General features: G+C 47.7%; 1 protein-coding gene across 2 annotated transcripts in view; it reads left to right on the forward strand.

The window, feature by feature from the left end:
- LOC142317166 (serine/threonine-protein kinase PLK2-like) overlaps positions 1-20,426 on the forward strand; it is a 95,866-nt gene that overhangs the window by 28,465 nt on the left and 46,975 nt on the right. For both annotated transcript variants that reach the window (XM_075353228.1, XM_075353236.1), the window contains exons 5-9: positions 12,464-12,551; positions 12,635-12,730; positions 16,892-17,090; positions 17,177-17,315; positions 19,781-19,866. In XM_075353228.1, the coding sequence (XP_075209343.1) occupies positions 12,464-12,551; positions 12,635-12,730; positions 16,892-17,090; positions 17,177-17,315; positions 19,781-19,866 (608 nt within the window). The remainder of the gene's footprint in view (positions 1-12,463; positions 12,552-12,634; positions 12,731-16,891; positions 17,091-17,176; positions 17,316-19,780; positions 19,867-20,426) is intronic.

The raw sequence follows: 20,426 nt of genomic DNA on the forward strand, positions 1-20,426 counted from the left end.
ATAAGCTGTACATACATAAGTGAGTAGACTAATTATGCACCAAGATTGGGACTGTGTAGAATAGACCGGGGATCAGATTTTGGTTGAGACATGCTTGAATCTGATAGAGAACATACCCAGAAGGATTCTGGCACTATTGAAATCCAAAAGTGGATTTACAAAATAATAACAATTAAAGTTTAGATTTTTAGGAGCAAAACAGTAACAATACAGTGACATTACAAGAATCTGCATAACTAATTTTATGCTAAATAGTTGCAAGTCATATTTATGCATGAGATAGCCAAGATGATTGTCTATAAAATAAAGGTAGTCGCATGTTCAAAGCTGTAGTGGATGAGGAGATACAAATCCTCAAAGTCAAAGGTTCAAAACATTGTTACCCTTCTGCTTGTCACTGTATAATGGTAAATCTCAATTTATTCTAAAACATTATTTTTAATAATATTATGATTATAATACTAACATAATACTAATAAACAATAGATCTTCAAAAGTAGATGTGATATTCACGCAGAAATAATGTATAATACTGTACCATTATAAACAACAGATGCAGTGTTATTAGTTACCGTACCATTACCCGTTCATGCAATACCTATCTCACATCTGCCACCAACCTGCTATTCAATTGATTGCCTTGACCTCCTTTGATTATGTGTGGGGTGTCGGAAGAAAATGATGCAAGGACAGGTGAAATGCTTCTGTTGCTCTAATAATATTTTGACATAATGCCATGGATGTGATCTATTGTTGTTTATAGTGGTACAGTATGATATACCACACTGCATGTGTTTCTTTGTTTATTCATGATCTACAGATTGTTCTCTAGTTGGATGGTTAGTATTGTAATTGCTACCATTTGTGGTGTTACCCTCTTGGATTTTACGCCTGGGCTCTACACTCTTTGCTCTCTATTATATCCATGTACAGTTAGGCGCAGAAATATTTAGACAGTGACACATGTTTTGGCATTTTAGTTGTTGACCAAAACATATTCAAGACACAGTTACCATATATAAAAGAAAAAGCTGAGGCTCAACGTGATATAAATTGGGAAAAACCCATAATCCATGGGGTTGGAGATTCATCCAGGTCCGGGCTGTTGGTCCAAAATTTGCAAAGAAACGGAGGTCCAATAAAATAAAATTGAATTTATTGCACAAATATTAAAATCAATTTTAGATTTTAATATTTTTGCAATATATTGAATTTTATTTTATTGGAGACCTCCGTTTCTTTGCATACAGTTATCATATATACTCGAGTGTAAGCCGAGCTTTTCAGCACATTTCTTTATGCTGGAAATGCCCCCCTCGGCTTATTTTTTTTTTCACAAAAAATTATTCTCACCTGTCCTCCTTTCTCGCAGTGTCCTTTTACATGCTTCTTGCAGATAGCAGGCACATAGACCCCTCGACGATCACGGCTGGCACACGGGGCCACCGGCTGCTGTCAGTGCTTTATATCAGTTGTAACGCCGGCGTTATAGTGGAGTATGTTGGCGTCTCTGCCGGTAAGTGCAGGGAATACCAGCATTACAATACCTCCCTCCTTATGCCACCTCAAACTAGGCCCTAAAAAAGTATCTGAAGCCAAAAGAGCAGAAAGCCACATCAAAATAAGGTACTGACAACAGTAACTGAAAAATTCTGCCAGGCTCATACATATGGCTTAAGTACCGGGACCCATAGGTGTAACAAAAACAGAAAACGTCAAGAGTAACAGGCATGTCTGAGGGGTCCACAGTTCGACCTCACTACAATGGACTTAGGGCGGCTTTGTGCACTACGACATCGCAGGTGCGATGTCGGTGGGGTCAAATCGAAAGTGACGCACATCTGGCGTCACTTGCGATGTCGTAGTGTGTAAATCCTAGAGGATACGATTAACGAGCGCAACAGCGTCGTTATCGTATCATCGGTGCATTCTCCGACATTTCCATAATGCCGGTGCAGAGACAGGTACGATGTTGTTCCTCGTTCCTGCGGCAGCACACATCGCTGTATGTAAAGCCGCAGGAGCGAGGAACATCTCCTACCTGCCTCCCGGCTGCAATGAGGAAGGAAGGAGGTGGGCGGGATGTTTACATCCTGCTCATCTCCGCCCCTCCACTTTGATTGGCCGTCTGCCGTGTGACGTCGCTATGACGCCGAACGACCCGCCCCCTTAGGAAGGAGGCGGGTCGCCGGCCAGAGCGACGGTCGCAGGGCAGGTGAGCGCATGTGAAGCTGGCATAGCGATAATGTTCGCTACGCCAGCTATCACAAGATATCGTACCTGCGACGGGGACGGGGACTATCGCGTGCGACATCGCAGCATCGGCTTGCGATGTCGCAACGAGCAAAGCCCGCCTTAGTGAAAATAACGCAAAAAAGAGAGTGCACCCATCTCTCTGACTGCTTGTAAACTCGGCCTTGTCAGACCCTATTAACCTTCTCAGTATTTAAAATGCTGGATCCTGCTCCCACGCTTACATCACCAAGGCTATCAACCTCGATGATGCATATCATCCTTCCTGGACACTTCCGGTGACCTTACACTGTATACTGAAGTCTATGTTGTTCTGTATGGATGTGTGTGAATACCAGGCCATGTTCATACTGCTGGGAAACTGAATGAAAATACAGAACTTTTAGCTCTGAGTTAAATCAACATTACAACAACCCATAAAAATATTTGGTACTTGCACATTGTCAATAGCTTTGTTCTTCAGGTGCACATACATCAACATCATATCAAATATAGATGACTCTGTAACAAAGCTGTTAAGGTTAAATATTCAACATAATTGTGTGATGTAAAATAAACCCTAGAAATTACTATATCATTAAGTATAGATGAATTCAGTTGAAATGTAAGTAGAAATAGCAGACAAGTTGAATATGTCCTCCTGGATCATGTTGGCATATCTGATCATACTATATTTACCCATCAGTATAAATTATACACAATGTTGATGATAGGGCTACTAGAAATAAAAGTAACTGAGAGCATGTGCTGAAAATAAATGGTTCTTAATATTAGAAATAGACTGAGTCGTCGTGCTTGTACCCCTTCAGTGAACCTCTGCCCCTTTGTGATCTCCACCAGACATGTCAGAAATGCTACTACATTCAAAAATATAACTCATACACAGTTGCAGAGCTGATTATAGCAGGGGCTTCGGAGAAACACATGCCATCTTTTCTAATAATATCCAGGTCCTCTGTCTGCAGAGCAAGCTGTCTGAACAGTATTAGTCTACTTGTCCAAAAGAAAATAAAGAATATAGATCTCTATTGCTAGCTATGGAAAGTAGCTACTGTATCTCTAAGCTCAAAAGTATTATTATTATTATATATTTAGACACTAAGTGGCGATGTGTATTAGAAGTATATATGTGCAGGTAAAATATATCTTTGTACCATGTTAGCCCGTAGAGATAAAAAATTGTTTAAAAGAACTGAAATCCTCAGTTGTTGATACCTTTTAATGGCTAACTGAAAAGATGGTAATAATTGCAAGCTTTCGAGACTACTCAGGTCTCTTCATCAGGCTCAGTATAACACAGAATCTGAAGAGTCACATATTTCTACACAACAGGACATAGAACGGGTCAGTAAATAAAACAAGTTATATGAAGCAGAACTATCACTATGGCAAGAGGACAAACTGTTGTAGCCATAAATATTGCTGCAGTTCAGTGTGAAAGTTTTATTGTCCTCTGATTGAGGTCTGGTCCAGAGCCCCGGATGATCTGAGGAGCACATCTCTTAATTGATGTAAAAAGACATGAATCCATGAGACACATTCATTCCTGCTCTGAATGTGTCAAAGGTCATCATAAGTTTGTATTCCCATAGTCTCCTGTCTCTCTGGGACTTGAAATTTCCATTCAATACCAGCAATTTCATGTCCATGATGCTGTGGTCTGGGTTAGAAAAATGTTTGGCCACAGGTAGATCTATTGTTTTTTACTTAATTGTGTGGCGGTGAGAATTCATCCTTGTCCTGAGCTCTTGTTGGGGCACCACCGCTGCTCTGTACGGGGATCCCGGGAGCGATGGCAGGGAGCAGCTGAGATGTTTCTCTCCCCTCCGTGGTTAGGGGGATTTTGGTAGTCCCGGGGCCCGGAGTTGTTATCTGTTTGGTGGATTGCGGGGCCTGGCCAGGTGCAGGATCGCGGGGCAGCGCAGTGCAAGACGGCACGGTGGTACTTACTCAGCCAGTAACGCACACGGAGTCTCTGGTAAAACAAACAGCTGGATGGACGAGTCCCACAGACGGCTGCGACTGTCACTCCCGGTAGGTTGGCGGTTACTGTCTCTCCCTGCACCGGTGCTATGTTCTCGGCCCCGATGGCTTCCCACCGGTGACCCGCTCCCCAGCGGTAGGTTGGCTAAGGAAGCCCCTGTTTACCCGCAGGCTCTGGCCCTGGGAGCTCTAGCTCTGGCGGTAGCTTTCTCTCCCTCACGGTTTGGATGGTTGCCTTCAGTCGGGTGTTTACTGCTGGGAAACCCCGGAGGTTCCCGTCGCTGACGGATTTGACCGGTTCAATGGCGACTCCTAGCCTGGTCGGGGTCCGTAGGCCCTGCCGGATGGTGCTGGCTTCTCTTCGCTCCCCGATCCGGTAGCGGCGGGCCACCGCCCATCCCCGGTCCTTACGGTTGTGCGTCAATTGGCCTCTCCTGCAGACGGTCACCACCGTCTGCCAACCTTGCTGTCATTTGCCCGGGCCACGTACCCGGACACGGCCAGTCAGTTCCTCCACTACCACTTCCCTAACTCACACTCTAAACTCAACTCGACTCCTAACTGTTCTGCCTTCCTTTTCCCGCCTCCAGGACTGTGAACTCCTCGGTGGTAGGAGCCAACCGCCTGGCTCCGCCCCACCTGGTGTGGACATCAGCCCCTGGAGGCAGGCAACAAGGATTTGTGTCTGACTTTGATGTTCCTAACCGGGGTGTGGGGTGTGTTGTTGCAGTACCTGTGATGTCCTGGCTTGTCCAGGGCGCCACATTCCTACTTGGTTAAACGCAGACCGTCCATGGGCTGCTCGTCCATCACCGATTTTATTTTCACAACTGAAAAAGGTAGAAAACAGTAAAACATGTAAAATCACAAACATTTTATACCGGTATGGCTTCCGCTCTCCCCCCGCCCAAACAACCTGGCCCTGATGCTGCCCCTTAGACGTGGGCAGCACCCCTGTCCAGAACCAATTGCCCGAGCGGGTACGGTGTCTTTCAGGGGACCCACGTCCATGGGGAACCCCTGACCCCCGGAGGATTGACACCGGTTATGGTAGTGGCGGACTTGGGCCATCCCTTTCCTCCAGGCCCATCCTCCCAAATCAGCCTCTCCGGAGGCGGTCACGGTAACAAGCCAACAATTTTATTTACACGCCATAAGTTTTTGGTTGCCCTGCGAGTTCTCGGGCTTGTCCGTAAGTAGTTCCTTACGCACGGTGCAGAAAGTCCCAACGGGGACTAGTTGCCGGCAACGGCCGGTTCAATCACGGTGCTAATCTGGTCACAGTTCGGTTGATTGCTTCTTCTTATCATTCGGTTACATTCAACAACATACAAGAACATCACACCCCTAAATGTTAGTCTCCCTGTACCTAAGCGGGGGTCGACCTAGGTTGGGACGTGTGGACCTACGGGGGCCAAGGTTGGTGGTGGTAGGCAGTGGAGTAGAGGGCACAGCTAGTCCCTCCCCCCGGCTATCATGTGGGGCAGGCAGAGGCATAGGGGAGCTGGGTACAGGCACATCCCTGGGCGCTGGGGCATTAACGGCCACTTCCATCTCTTTTTCCTCCACGGGTTGTGGGAACAGTATTACAGGAAGGATCACTGCGCCATTCTGTGTTGGCCAATCGGCCGGGAAATCGCCCATCATGGTGTGGATTACCCCTTTCTCCTTCTCCTCCGCCGGTTCGGTGGCCGGGGCTTCAGCTGCCGTCTTCAATGGTGGGGGACACCTCTTCAGGTGGTCTCGGGAAACCGTGGCCGAAGTCTTCCCCTGGACACGGCTGATCTGGTAGGCCTTTCCATTCTCCCAATTGGTGGGTTGTATTACATACGGGGCCTCCTCCCACTGGTCGTCTAGCTTGTGGGTCCTTCACTTTCGCTTCAAGACGACATCTCCGGGCAGGAAGGGACCTGCAGCCGCCTTTTTGTTGAAGCACTGCTCTTGCTGCTTCCGACTTTGGCACAAATTCTTTTCTACATAGTCCTGGACCTGTTGGTACTGTGCTCTTCATTGAATGTCCCACCCCGCGGTCGAAGGGAGCTCTTCCGGGGCCTCCAACCCCATCTCTAGGTCCACTGGCAGTCGACTGGGCCGAGCTCTCATCAGGTACGCCGGTGTGCACTTTGTAGAGCTAGAAGGAATAATATTGTTGTACATATCGACCAGGTCAGGTAGTTTCTCTGGCCATAGGTTCCGCTCCTCCAGCGGCAACGTCTTGAGGAGGTTCAGGACCAAGTGGTTCATCTTTTCGCACATGCCATTGGTTTGGGCGTGATAAGACGTGGTCCGAATTTTCTTGCAACCGTACAGCTGGCAGAATTCTTGGAACACCTCCGCTTCAAAGGCCGAGCCCTGGTCGGTAAGTACCTTCTCCGGGTATCCATGTGGCCGACAGAAATAGGCCTGGAATGCTCTAGCGGCGGTACGGCCGGTCAGGTCCTTGACTGGGACAACCACCATAAATCTTGAATAGTGGTCCACAATGGTCAGGGCATAAGTATACCCACTTCAGCTAGGGGTGAGCTTCACATGGTCGAGGGCCACCAGCTCCAGCGGTTGATGTGTAACAATTGGGCGTAGCGGGGCCTTCTGGCTGGCCTCATCCCTTCTCCTCAGTGTGCAGGGGCCGCATTCTCGGCACCAGGCCTCCACAGATTCCCGCATCCCGCTCCAATAGAACCGCTCTCTTAACAGCATTTCCAGCTTTTTCCACCCGAAGTGTCCGGCACTGTCATGGTATGCCTGGAGGACAGAGTGCACGTTAGCTTGAGGAATCCCCAGCTGGCGAATCTTCTCGTGGGTCTTCAGATTGATTAACTCCCAATACAGCTTCCCTTGATGCAGGTATAACCGGGTTCGTTCCCGCCACAAGCGTTGGGCCTCGGTAGGGGCAGTAGGGTCCATTCCAGCCGAGCCCTGTTCCACCAGGGTTTTGACCAAACGGACAGCGAGTGCTTGGTCCTGGGCTTCTTGCCACCCCTTACTGGGCAGCGGGTCCAGGTTCACCTGTTGTTGATGGACCCGCAACGTCTCGACTGGCGGCCGGTGAAACGCAGGCAACTCGATCTCTTCGAGGTCATTATCGTCCAGCCCCTCTTCCAACAGGTGGGGCATCCGGGAGAGGGCATCGGCGTTGGCATTTGTACGGCCGGCCCGGTATTTGATGGTGAAGTCGTAATTGGCCAGCCTGGCCACCCACCGCTGCTCCAATGCACCCAGCTTGGCTGTATCCAGATGGGTTAGTGGGTTATTGTCCGTGTAAGCGGTGAACTTGGCCGATGCTAGGTAATGGCGGAACCGCTCGGTGATAGCCCACACCAGTGCTAGAAGCTCGAGCTTGAAGGAGCTGTAATTCTCAGGATTCCTTTCGGTGGGTCGGAGTTTTCGGCTGGCATGAGCGATCACCCTTTCTCTTCCGTCTTGATTCTGGGCCAATACCGCTCCCAAGCCCACATTGCTGGCATCAGTGTAAAGGATGAATGGGAGGCTGTAGTCGGGGTACGCTAGGATCTCTTCCCCGGTCAATGCCGCCTTCAGCTGGCGGAAGGACTCGTCGTGCTTTTCCTCCCACACTAACGGAGTCCCAGTAGGCCTACCACCCTTGGTCTGTCCCACGAGGAGGTCTTGCATGGGGGCAGCCATCTTCGTGTACCCTTTTATGAAGCGGCGGTAGTAGCCCACTAGGCCCAGGAACTGTCTCACCTCCCTCACCGTAGTCGGCCTCGGCCAGTCCTTTATGGCAGTGATCTTTTCCGGGTCTGGGGCGACGCCTTCCGCGCCCACCACGTGTCCGAGGTACTGTACCCTGGGCTTCAACAGGTGACACTTGGAGGGTTTCAGTTTCATCCCATACTTGGCAAGGGACGCGAACACCTCAGCTAGGTGCTCCAGGTGAGCTTCATACGTCTGTGAATACACGATTACATCGTCTCCAGGTACAGCAAGACAGTCTCAAAATTCAGGTGTCCCAGACAGCATTCCATTAGCCGTTGGAATGTTCCAGGGGCGTTGCACAGCCCAAACGGCATGCTGTTGAACTCAGAGTCCCATGGGGGTAGCGAAGGCAGTCTTTTCACGGTCTTCAGGGGCTACGGCCACCTGCCAGTATCCGCTGGTGAGGTCGAGGGTAGAGAAGTAGTTAGCGGTCCTCAGCGCGGCTAGAGATTCTTCAATACAGGGCAGAGGATAGGCATCTTTATGGGTTATCTGGTTGATCTTCCGGTAATCCACACACATCCTCATTGTGCCATCCTTTTTCTTGACCAACACCAACGGAGCTGCCCAGGGACTGCAGCTATCCCGAATAACCCCTGCCTCTTTCATGTTTTTCAACATATCTTTGGCGCATTGGTAATGTGCAAGCGGAATAGGCCTATACCTCTCTTTAATAGGGGGGTGCCTGCCGGTGGGTATGTAGTGTTGGACCCCTTTAATCTGCCCAAAGTCTAGTGGGTGTTTGCTGAAAACCTGCTCGTATTCCTGTACTACCCGGTTTACCCCGTCCCTGTGATGTGTGGGGGTATCGTCAGTGCCTACATGCAGCTCTCGACACCACTCTCCCAACTGGGCAGGGGGCGTGTGGCGACTGGCGGAGGGTGAGGAGGATGGGGAGACTGCCTCTTGGATGGTGTGGGGGTCCAGGGTTAGTAGCTTGGCGAGGGTGGCGTACCGTGGGAGCCTAACCTCTTCCTCCCCACAATTTAGCACTCTCACGAGCACCCTTCCCTTCTTAATGTCCACCACTCCCCTGGCGGCCATTACGGTGGGCCAGTGTTCTGAGGGCATGGGCTCTACCATGGCCGGGTAATCACGTCCCTGGGGACCTACCGCTGCCCTACACCAGATCATCATTTCGCTCCGGGGAGGCACAGTTAAAGGGGCCACATCCATCACTCTCACTCCCCCAATCTCTCCTCCCGCAGAGTTCACTTGCTGCCGGTACATCAAAGCCCGAATCTCTCGCTGCCCCGCCCTTTGTCGACCTCCCATTGCGGTGGCAGCCAGCTGTTGTAGTAGGATCAGCTTCTCACTCATGCAATGCTCCATTACATTCGTTCCTAGCACCACCTTTGGATCATGATCGCTGGGGTCATTCCTTATCACGACCATCCCTTGGTGTTGTAGCTCGGTTCGCCCCTCAGTCATAGCCACATGTTTGTACCCCACTTGGGTCAAAGGGAGGCCATCAGCGGCCATCAATGTCATGCTGCTATCTGGAGGGGCAAGTTCATCCTCCCCCCAATAACGTTGATACAGTGTATACGGCATCGTGGTTACCTGAGATCCAATGTCCAGGAGCGCCATCAGCGGGACGCCGTCCACAGCCAGAGGGATGATGGGGCGGGCCCCGATGAACCGGTCCCGCCAGTCGGGGGGGCCACTGGGTTCTACTCCTGAGGATTGGCCCTTGGCCCCAGGGGTTGTTCGTTTAACGGACACCGTCGGGAGTAGTGACCGGGCTTGCTGCACTTGTAGCAGATTGGAGGTCCATACCGCGGGTCAGTAGCCCTTCTCCGCTACATCCAGGGAACATCTTCGGGGCGATCGGCGAGCTGTAACCCCCCCAGGGGCCTGGGCTGCAGTGCGGCGAGGATCTTGGCGAGGTCTCCATCCATACGACGGACCTAGGCAGCCAGCTCCTCCATCATTCCGCCAGAATTCACAGGCGCTGCGGCGTTGGGGGAGAAGGAGCTACCACGATGGGAGCCGTCTCAGCCGGCCACGGGGCCGCTTCCGGGACTTCGGATGCCAGGGGCTGCAGAGCCTTAATGGCCCGTTCTTTCAACACGGCAAAGTCCACATCAGGGTGCTCTAAGGCCCACAGACGCAGCTGTTTGCGGTCCTCCGGGGATCTCATCCCCTGCACGAATTGCTCTACCAGCATTTTGTTACTGTCAGCATCATTGATGGGGTCCACCCGCTTCAACGTCCGGAGAGAAGTTTGTAGACGCAGGGCATAGTCTCTGATACTGTCGGTAGGCCGCTGTCGGCATTGGTAAAACTGCATTCGCAGCTCAGCCCCGGTGCGGATTTCAAAGGCAACCTGTAGCTTCTTGAAGATAGTGGCCACAGAGGACTGGTCCCCCTCGGCCCAGGTCTCCGTCTCCTGCTCAGCTGTGCCGGTTAGCTGCCCCAGCACCACCGCTGCACGCTGCTTCTCAGTCAGGGGGTACAGTTCTAAAAGCGGGCTAAGCTTTTTTCGGAAGACCTGCAAGGTATCAGGTTTCCCGTCGTACTGCGGCAGCCAGGTAGCTCCGGTCACATAGGGCAAGGAGAATGGCATCACCTGAGCAAGGGCGGGGGCCGCAGCCCCCCCCCGCTCCTGCGGCCAGAGCACGGCCGGGCCCATTTCCATCTGCCGGCACGTCTGCGGCTACGTCCACCGCTCCCCCAGCGCCGACATCTTGTTTCCGTCCCCCCTTGGTGTCTCTCTGGCACCTCCTTTTTTAGGGGCGGAGCTTCGGCTTTCGCGCCTCCACTGCTCGGGAAGACGCTCAAGCGGGGACTTCTCGCGCCCAATATGGCTGCTCTCGAAAATTTTCGGCCGGACACAAGGCGCACTTCCACCAGGCGGTAGAACGGTGGGATCCTGTTCATGACGCCAAGTTGTCGCGTGCGGCGGGGCGCTGCGCTCACCACGCTCGGGTCCGGCGCTGCTGCTGCTTGGTGGCTCGAGCGGTGGGCCGGATCCGGGGACTCGAGCGGCGCTCCTCGCCCGTCAGTGAAAGGGGTGGTTTGTTGGTGTTTGGGATGTCGGTTTGTGACGCCACCCACGGTGTGTGGTGAGGTTGGGGCACCACCGCTGCTCTGTACGGGGATCACAGGAGTGATGGCAGGGAGCAGCTGAGATGTTTCTCTCCCCTCCGTGGGTAGGGGGATTTTGGTAGTCCCGGGGCCCGGAGTTGTTATCTGTTTGGTGGATTGCGGGGCCTGGCCAGGTGCAGGATCGCGGGGCAGCGCAGTGCCAGACGGCACGGTGGTACTTACTCAGCCAGTAACGCACACTGAGTCTCTGGTAAAACAAACGGCTGGATGGACGAGTCCCACAGACGGCTGTGATGATCACTCCCGGTAGGTTGGCGGTAACTGTCTCTCCCTGCACCGGTGCTATGTTCTCGGCCCCGATGGCTTCCCACCGGTGACCCGCTCCCCAGCGGTAGGTTGGCTAAGGGAGCCCCTGTTTGCCCGCAGGCTCTGGCCCTGGGAGCTCTAGCTCTGGCGGTAGCTTTGTCTCCCTCACGGTTTGGACGGTTGCCTTCAGTCGGGTCTTTACTGCTGGGAAACCCCGGAGGTTCCCGTCGCTGACAGATTTGACCAGTTTAACGGCGACTCCTAGCCTGGTCGGGGTCCGTAGGCCCTGCCGGGTGGTGCTGGCTTCTCTTCGCTCCCCGATCCGGTACCGGCGGTACCGATCCGTCCCCGGTCCTTACGGTTGTGCGTCAATCGACCTCTCCTGCAGACGGTCACCACCGTCTGCCAACCTTGCTGTCAGGTGCCCGGGCCACGTACCCGGACACGGCCAGTCAGTTCCTCCACTACCACTTCCCTAACTCACACTCTAAACTCAACTCGACTCCTAACTGTTCTGCCTTCCTTTTCCCGCCTCCAGGACTGTGAACGCCTCGGTGGGAGGAGCCAACCGCCTGGCTCTGCCCCACCTGGTGTGGACATCAGCCCCTGGAGGGAGGCAACAAGGATTTGTGTCTGACTTTGATGTTCCTAACCAGGGTGTGGGGTGTGTTGTTGCAGTACTTGTGACGTCCTGGCTTGTCCAGGGCGCCACATAGAAATATGTGACTCTTCAGATTTTGTGTTATATTGAGCCTGAAGAAGAGACCTGAGCAGTCTCGAAAGCTTGCTATTAATACCATCTTTTCAGTTAGCCATTAAAAGGTATCAACCACTGAGGACTTCAGTTCTTTTAAACAATTAAGTATATAGGTGATTTTTTTTTCCTGTTGTTTCATTAGAAGCAGAATGAGATCAATGTAGAATGTAGTGCAGACAAACAGTGTGGTTTCCTATGGCATTTAACCTTATTCTTGTATAATTCATGGATGTACGCTCCTCGGAGCATTCATTTCCATAAACACTTTAAACTTTTTTTTTTTGATCTTATGGCTGTCACATTTAATGCTCACATACATCGCATTGATTTATTAATCAACATATTTGCAGATTTGAGGCATTGAGTCTTATTAATACACATTATATTATGTCTTTTTAGGTAATTTTTTCATTGCTAAGAACATGGTTGTAAAAATTGGGGACCTTGGATTGGCAACAACTGTGGAGCAGTGTGGAAAACTTCAAGGGTGAGGACAGATTTCATAAATCGGGACTGCTGTTCAAGCTTGTGAACTTCCCAATTGTCTGACTGGTGTACTTTTCATGACAGCATCATATGTGGCACACCAAACTACCTATCTCCCGAGGTTCTGGCCAAGGATGGCCACTCCTTTAAATCGGACATCTGGGCTCTTGGATGTATAATGTAAGAGAAGTTTGATAAATGCTATTTATTTTTTTTTTAGAATTTCCATATTGCTCTCAGTTGTGCGCAGCTTATGGCTGTACATTTATTGTTAGAGATAAGAAAATAAATGTGTACTACTCTTGTTCACTGTCCACTTTGGTACTCCATGGCAATCAAACCAGGGCAATGCTGCTCGCGATTTCTATCCCCCTGCAACATTGTGATGTGCCTTGTGCCATGTCGTTTTTTGGATCTATTAGTCACAGGGGGCTCCCAGGATGCTGGCATTGGAGTGCCAGCTGAGGACGTTTGCACTGTCCTGGTCTGGGTTCCATTGAGTATGGAAGGGGAGAGTAGACCATGGTAGAGCAAATCTATTTGCTTGTTATTATTACCTACTGGCTCACATGGCATGATGGGAATGTTAGTTTCACAATTGGAGAACCATAGTTTGCAGACCACTACTCTAAACTATTCTACACGTTATTTACCATGCATGTACACATATTATTACAATGCATATGGTTATTTGTATATCTCTTCTGCCTTATGATGTTACATCGAGTAATTCACGGAATCTGTCACCCTGGTTAGGTTGCCCTTTCTCAAGGCAAATTAGTGACAAACATGCTGTTTTGGGCAGCCTCTGACTATGGTGCAAGCATTGTTGACCTTAGGGAGATCAACACGTGGTTGTTCCTTCCCGGTGAAAGACCTGGCTAGTTTCCTGGCAGCGTTGAGAAACACGTGATGGTGTCTCCGCGGCTTTCTTATTTTCTGACTATGGTGCCACTGCCATTCTGCCACTGATTAGGCTTAATAATAGGTTGAAGCTATCAATCAGTGGCAGGAGGACACACTTCATGAATAGACTGCCCAGACCCACCACCAAACCGTCCCCTTCAAAAAGAAAACACCACAAGTCTTTTTCTTTTAAATCCAACTTTTTTATTAAATATCATTTTATTATATAAAGGAGAGACTGATAATTAGAAGCTCTCATCTTTTTCTCCAGTGGCAAAAATTTAAAAGTCACAGCTTATAAACTCAACAGGAGGCCTTAACAAGGCCAACACACAAAAAATGGGGTTTTTGGGATATTTACCGCCTAAACCGGCCGTCCGGTGCGGGTGTCTCCAGCCACCTCTAACAACCCCTTCCGCTGCTGCAACTTGTCAAAGAAAAACAACCGAACAAAATAAAACATTTTTATAACCAGGGAGGGAGGGCGGGAGACAGGTCCGGGTCCTTCAGAGAGAGGCCGCCCCCGGGACGTGCTGAGGTATATATACTACAGGGGGCGGGGCCAGTGACATCACCTGCGCATCACTAATGAGATGTTTCCTTCTTAAAGGGGACATCACTTTATTGACCATATTAGGGCCGGCAGTCAGGGGGCAGCATCACAAACATGGCTGCGATGCCCCACACACGGCACTTCTAGTTCTCATCACTTCCACTGTGCTGCAAAAAATACCTAAGTTTTAGAAAAACTACATCTTAGTCAGTCAGGCATAACCAACATAGTGCTGCAATCAGTCACTACTGCATGTTGCCCTGAAATAGAGCACAATAAACGTATAGAAATAGACCCAAGCACAGGTAGGCAGCCACATAAACTTACCACATAAACTTACACCACACTCCTTCTCCCTTTGTCGCACTGGGAAAGCTAAGGTGTTTGTGATAATACATCATGCCTGGATCCATTACTTTATTCCCACATTTCCGTTTTGACGTTTAATTTGTTTGTTCCGTTTTGAGGAACAAATGCAGTTAGTGTCTAGAACAGATTTGTTGCATAACTGAGGCAAACTGCAGCAAAGGTGCCCCTATGGCTATTACTGGGGTCACTCTGGGTTCTGTTATGTCAGTATTTAAAGTCGAAAAAAGTTCTGCATGACGCACATTTCCTTCCGTTCTAAAGACAGACACTTAGTGGAACCCAGACTGACCGGTAATGTAAGGGGCGCCTCTGCTTCCCCTATGTAACATAACTGTGTAAGTCAATCATTCCATTTGTCTGTTCTTCAAAACAGTGTTCAAACAGAAGTGTGAACACAGCCTAAAGGGTGCTTTACACGCTGCGACATCGATATCGATTGCTAGCGATGTCGAGCGCGATAGCACCCGCCCCCGTCGTTCGTGCGACATTTAGTGCTCGCTGCCGTAGCGAACATTATCGCTACAGCAGCGTCACACGAACATACCTTGTCAGCGACGTCGCTGTGACCGCCGAACAATCCCTCCCTCAAGGGGGAGATGCGTTCGGCGTCATAGCGACGTCAAAGCGGCGTCACTAAGCGGCCGGCCAATAGAAGCAGAGGGGCGGCGGAGATGAACGGGACGTAACATCCCACCCACCCCCTTCCTTCCGCATTGCCGGTGGACGCAGGTAAGGAGATGTTCGTCGTTCCTGCGGTGCCACACATAGTGATGTATGCTGCCGCAGTGACGACAAACAACATTGTACCTATGACAGCAGCGATATTAAGGAAAGGAGCGACATGTCAACGATCACCGTTTTTGAACGATTTTGCGATCATTGATCGTCGCTCATTGGTGTCACACGCTGCGATGTCGCTACCGGCGCCGGATGTGCGTCACTAACGACGTGACCCCGATGATATATCGGTAGCGATGTCGCAGCGTGTAAAGCACTCTTTAGTCTGTAAGTGCTTATACAATCTTGTTTTAACACTTGATATGCCACTCGTTGCTTTAAAATTGTGTAACACGGTGACTGTGAAGTTTGCTTGTGCCCCTAGAAGCAAAATTGAAGCAAGCTTTGTGGTCACAGTCAGCACATTGATCTGAACAGATTCTTCTTTCACTAGGTATTTTTGATTGTGCAGTTGTATTTTTGCCTGTGTTAATCTGTATCAGCGCTTTCTCTTATTACACTTTGCAATTTCAGCTTTTATATAGATATCAGAAACATGAATGATATGCTGAATTACATTATATGTATTTTTTGAACTAACCCGATGACTGCCTTTTTTCTGTCCAACACTCCATTTTTCTTAATGTATTCTATTTTGATTGTTCAGACAACGGTGATTCCGACTAATATTTTTAGATATATAGTTGCGAGTCTGTTTCTTTGTAGTATGATACCTTGGATTAGGTGACCTATTCCATTTAACTTGACTGTACCCTCAATTAATAGAAAAGGAGAAACCGTGGAACTTCTATTACGAGCATAATTGGTTCCGGCAGTGTGCTCTTAAACCAAGTTACTCTTATATCAATGCAAATTTTCCCAAAGGAAATAATTGGAATGCAGACAATTCGTTCCACAACCCAAAAATATTTACTGTATTTATACAAACTTATTACACTACAAAATAATGTACTGTAATCATATAAAATTATTACACTACACTACCGTAATACAAAATACTGTACAGCATAAAGCAAATTAAACTGCACGTTAGCTTACAATAGGATTGTTGGTGTGTGGGAGGTACTATAGAGAGAAAAAATTATGTATAACTATGACAACCTTTATTGTAGTACAATACACAAAAAAACGCACCCCAAATCTATTCTCCCCAAAATAAGAGAAGAACTAAGCCAAATGTGAGGTAGGAATACTGCCCAGGCAATTACATTACAAGCAATGTGCTGTACTGGTTAGATGAAAGAAAGTACAGTACTGTATCCACAAATGCAAATTGAAAGACATGCTATATAGTGTATACCCTACAATGGTATAATGGTATACTGTATACAGTATACAATACATATGTACAGAAAGTAACCTCCAGAGTGTGGTGAAAGGACAGAACCGGAAGTATGTGCAGTGATTATTTCCTCTTATTGCAAAGCATTGCTCTTAAACCAAGTTACAAATTTGTAAAAAGCTTTGCTTGTCTTGCAAAACGCTCTCAAACCAAGTTACTCTTAATCCAAGGTTTCACTGTATATTTATCAAACACATGGGTGCAGCTTTACTAGGCTGTAAATACATCAAGTTTCATATGCCTCTCATCATGAGCAATGTTTCATAAATTGGGTATTTCCATTTTGTTCAAAGGGCACCCATGATAACAATGACGAAATACCATCCTGTTGATGATGGTATTAGAAATATATGTAATGACGTGTTATTTTTTAGCTTTGGTATTAGAATTACAGGAATTATATTTTATAATCTCAGTTTTTTTTCATATTCAGGTACACTATGCTTTGCGGATACTCACCTTTCAGAGCTCGCTCACAAAAAGAGATGTATTACTTCATCCGTGAGGGCTTCTTCCCTGTGCCAGCCTACATATCATTCAGTGGCAGGAGACTGATTATTTCTTTACTTGCAAGCTGCCCCAGTAGTAGGCCTTGCATTGAGGACATCCTCACTCATGAATTTTTCACCCAGGTACGGAACAAAGTTCTATAGTGACTGAAATATTTTGAATGCATTATGTGAAGCTGAGGCTATAATGTTTTTTTTAATATTTTCAGGGATTCACACCTGAAAAGCTATCTTCTGCCACGTGTCACGCAGCTCCGACTTTCTCTTTTTCCCTCCAACTCACTAAGTTCTTTAGAAAAGCAGCCAAAGTGCTATACAAAGGGGTCTTCCAAAAGTCCTTCTGCTCAGGTATTGAGCTATTATAATTTATTAGATTGTAAAAAAAATCCTAGACACTTTAAAATATAACTGGAATTAAGTCCTTTTAGATGATAATGCCACTGTATACCTCAAAACACATTATGGTGTACAATTGTATTTTAACACCATAATGCAATGATCATCCACAAAGCAGGATCTTTACCCCCCTCAAGGGGCCACAAACCACAAAGGGATTGAAGGAATCAGAGATATGATGAAAACAATGTCAATCTTATCACGTCTGCTGAATCCTGTCCAAAATTTGTCCTAGTCCTGAAGTTAGTTTGATGTCTTGCTTGAACATACCATAATACTTCAGGGAGCGGCTCCTCTCACTGGTGTGGAGCTAGTTATTTATGGGTCCCTAACATTGGTTACACCTAACTTCTGGAGATGGCCTTGATCAAAATCTTGTCCTAATAATCAAAACCCTGGTCAGCCGCTAAAGCAAATAAAAAAAAGAAGTAAATGGAAATCATAGTCAAAGCAGAGCACAGCAAACTTTACTGATTCCATAATTCCAGTGTTTGGGAAACGGCATATTCTGTGTGCTGGACTATTTCTGCAACACCTATTCACTTCTATGTAATGTAGTCCACTCTATTGTCTATGTAATCCCTGCCACCTCAGGCTGCCACACAGAGACAGGTATGTTGGCTGAGATAGAAATTGCTGTGTAAGTTCCATGTACAGGGATCTAAGCAGGAACGATTCTCCTTGTTGAGAGTTACATGCTTGGCATGTCAGTGGAAGGAGGCTTATATGACGAGCAATGTGTCTCTTGGAAATGAAATATGCAAATCTCCTCTTCAGAGAGGAAGAGGACTTGAACTCTAGTGCCACCTACTAGAAATATCAATCCTAAAAGTCAATATGAACCCTTTAACGAGCCTTGCTATATAACTTAGTAAAAAAGCCAAATTCAATAAATTAAAAAAGATTAGGATGATTTCCTCAGTACACACAACATTGTTCGTTATAAGTGACTTAGGGACAAAATATAGAATTGGTGGAGGAAGGTTGAACTAGATGGACCTAGGTCTTTTTTCAACCTATGTAACTGTAAAAAATATAGACCTTCTAACGAGCCTTGAAATATGATGTAAGATAGAAGGCAAGTCTCTTTCCACAAAGAGAAACATTACCCCTTTGATACCAGTCTTAACTGCCTCATACAGCCACATCAGATCTCATCCTTTGAACTGACGAGGGCGGCACCCCAAAACTTAGTGTCAGCAAATTGAGATTCTGGTTTGGCTCTTACCCTAAGACATTAGAAAAGGAGATCCAGCACGGTCCAATCAATAAAACTCCACTTTATTTAGGTTTTCTTAAAATCCAGCATATACAGCTCATGATACAGAGGTCAGTGAGAACTACGCGTTTCGATACTAGGTCTTAATCATGTTCTGATCATGAATCATTAAGACCTAGCATCGAAACGCGTAGTTCTCACTGACCTCTGTATCATGAGCTGTATATGCTGGATTTTAAGAAAACCTAAATAAAGTGACATTTTATTGATTGGTCTGCGCTGGATCTTCTTTTCTAATCCTATTAGCTGGTGGCCAGACCATTCCATGCGCGGAACATTTTCATTACCAGCCTTCAGCTGATCGGTGAGCTGGATTCTCTCTTTGTTTTTATCCTAAAGGCCCCTTTACACACTGAGACTTTCTAGCGATCCCACCAGCGATCCCAACCTGGCCGGGATCGCTACAAAGTCTCTGGTGAGTCGCTGCTGAGCTGTCAAACAGGCAGACCTGGCCAAAGACGCAACAGCGATATGGACCTGCAGAATGACTTAGCTGGTTTTTGGGGACGTGTCAAAGCAGCTATTTGAAAGGGAAGTCGCTAACAAAGTTGTTGTAACAGTGTCAAAGACACCGATGCATGCTGCGCAGCAGGAAACAATGGACCAAAAAGTGGTCCTGAAAGATTTGTAGCGATCAGCTATCTCACAGCAGGGGCCAGGACAGCAGGGGCTAGGTCGCTGATGCGTTTCACACACTGCAATGTCGCTGGGGAGGTCACTATTACGTCACAAAACCGGTGACGTTACAGCGATGTTGTTAGCGATGTTGCAGTGTGTAAATGGGCCTTATGACATGTTACAAGGCTCGTTAAAGGGTCTATATGACTTTTAGGATTGCTACTTCCAATAGGTGGCACTACAGTTCAAGTCCTCTTTTTCTGAGAAGGGGCAACTTGCATAGTTGCATGTACAGATATATAATAATTATACATTGCATACAATTGGCCAGATAATGTAACCATACTAGATGGAGATTTATCCTATTAGGGTATATTTATAGAAATTTGTTACAGAAATTTGTAAAGTTGCTAATTAAGATGGTTTATTTTTCAATGCAATTCATTCTGAAATGGGAATGACGCCTAAAACTACAGAACATGCATAATATAAATCCATCTGTATTTTTATATTTCTCTAGACTTTTCAGAACCAGAAGACAACAAGAGTTCCATGGTTATGCCTACCGAGAGCCTAGTGTCACTTAGTACAGATAAAATGTGTGAAGTATGCTGCAACGGCTGACTCTGTTACACTTTGAAGCATGATAAGAGGCTGGGAACTATATGCAATGGCTATATAACAGGGTGGGAAATGAATTAAGCTGAGTAGCCACATGCTGCTACCAATAATACATGTTACTATAGGGCTTATTGTAACATGTGTTCTTACCTGTAGCAGCTAATTAAAACCTATAATTTACTGTTTTTTATAATGTTTACCTGCAATCCAGCTCTTGTGCCCTGATCAACAGCTCCTAACACAATAGTCCTCACACACAGCATGATGTCCTCACAGCCCACCACACAGTATAATGGCCCGATAACCCACCCAATCACTACGATCCCCCATACTGTAGGATGCTCTCACAGCTTCCTACATAGTATTACACCCTCCCAGCCCCTCACACAGTATGCATCCCCCTCACAGAGCATCATGTCCCCACAGCTCCCCAAACAGTATGATCCCCTACACGCAGTATGGTACCTCTAAAGTTTCCCACACAGTAAGATGTAAACGGCCAGACACAAAAAATGATGCCCCACAATTTCACCGCACAAGTACTG

This window comes from Anomaloglossus baeobatrachus, chromosome 1 (genome assembly GCF_048569485.1).
Source record: "Anomaloglossus baeobatrachus isolate aAnoBae1 chromosome 1, aAnoBae1.hap1, whole genome shotgun sequence".
NCBI lineage: Eukaryota > Metazoa > Chordata > Amphibia > Anura > Aromobatidae > Anomaloglossus > Anomaloglossus baeobatrachus.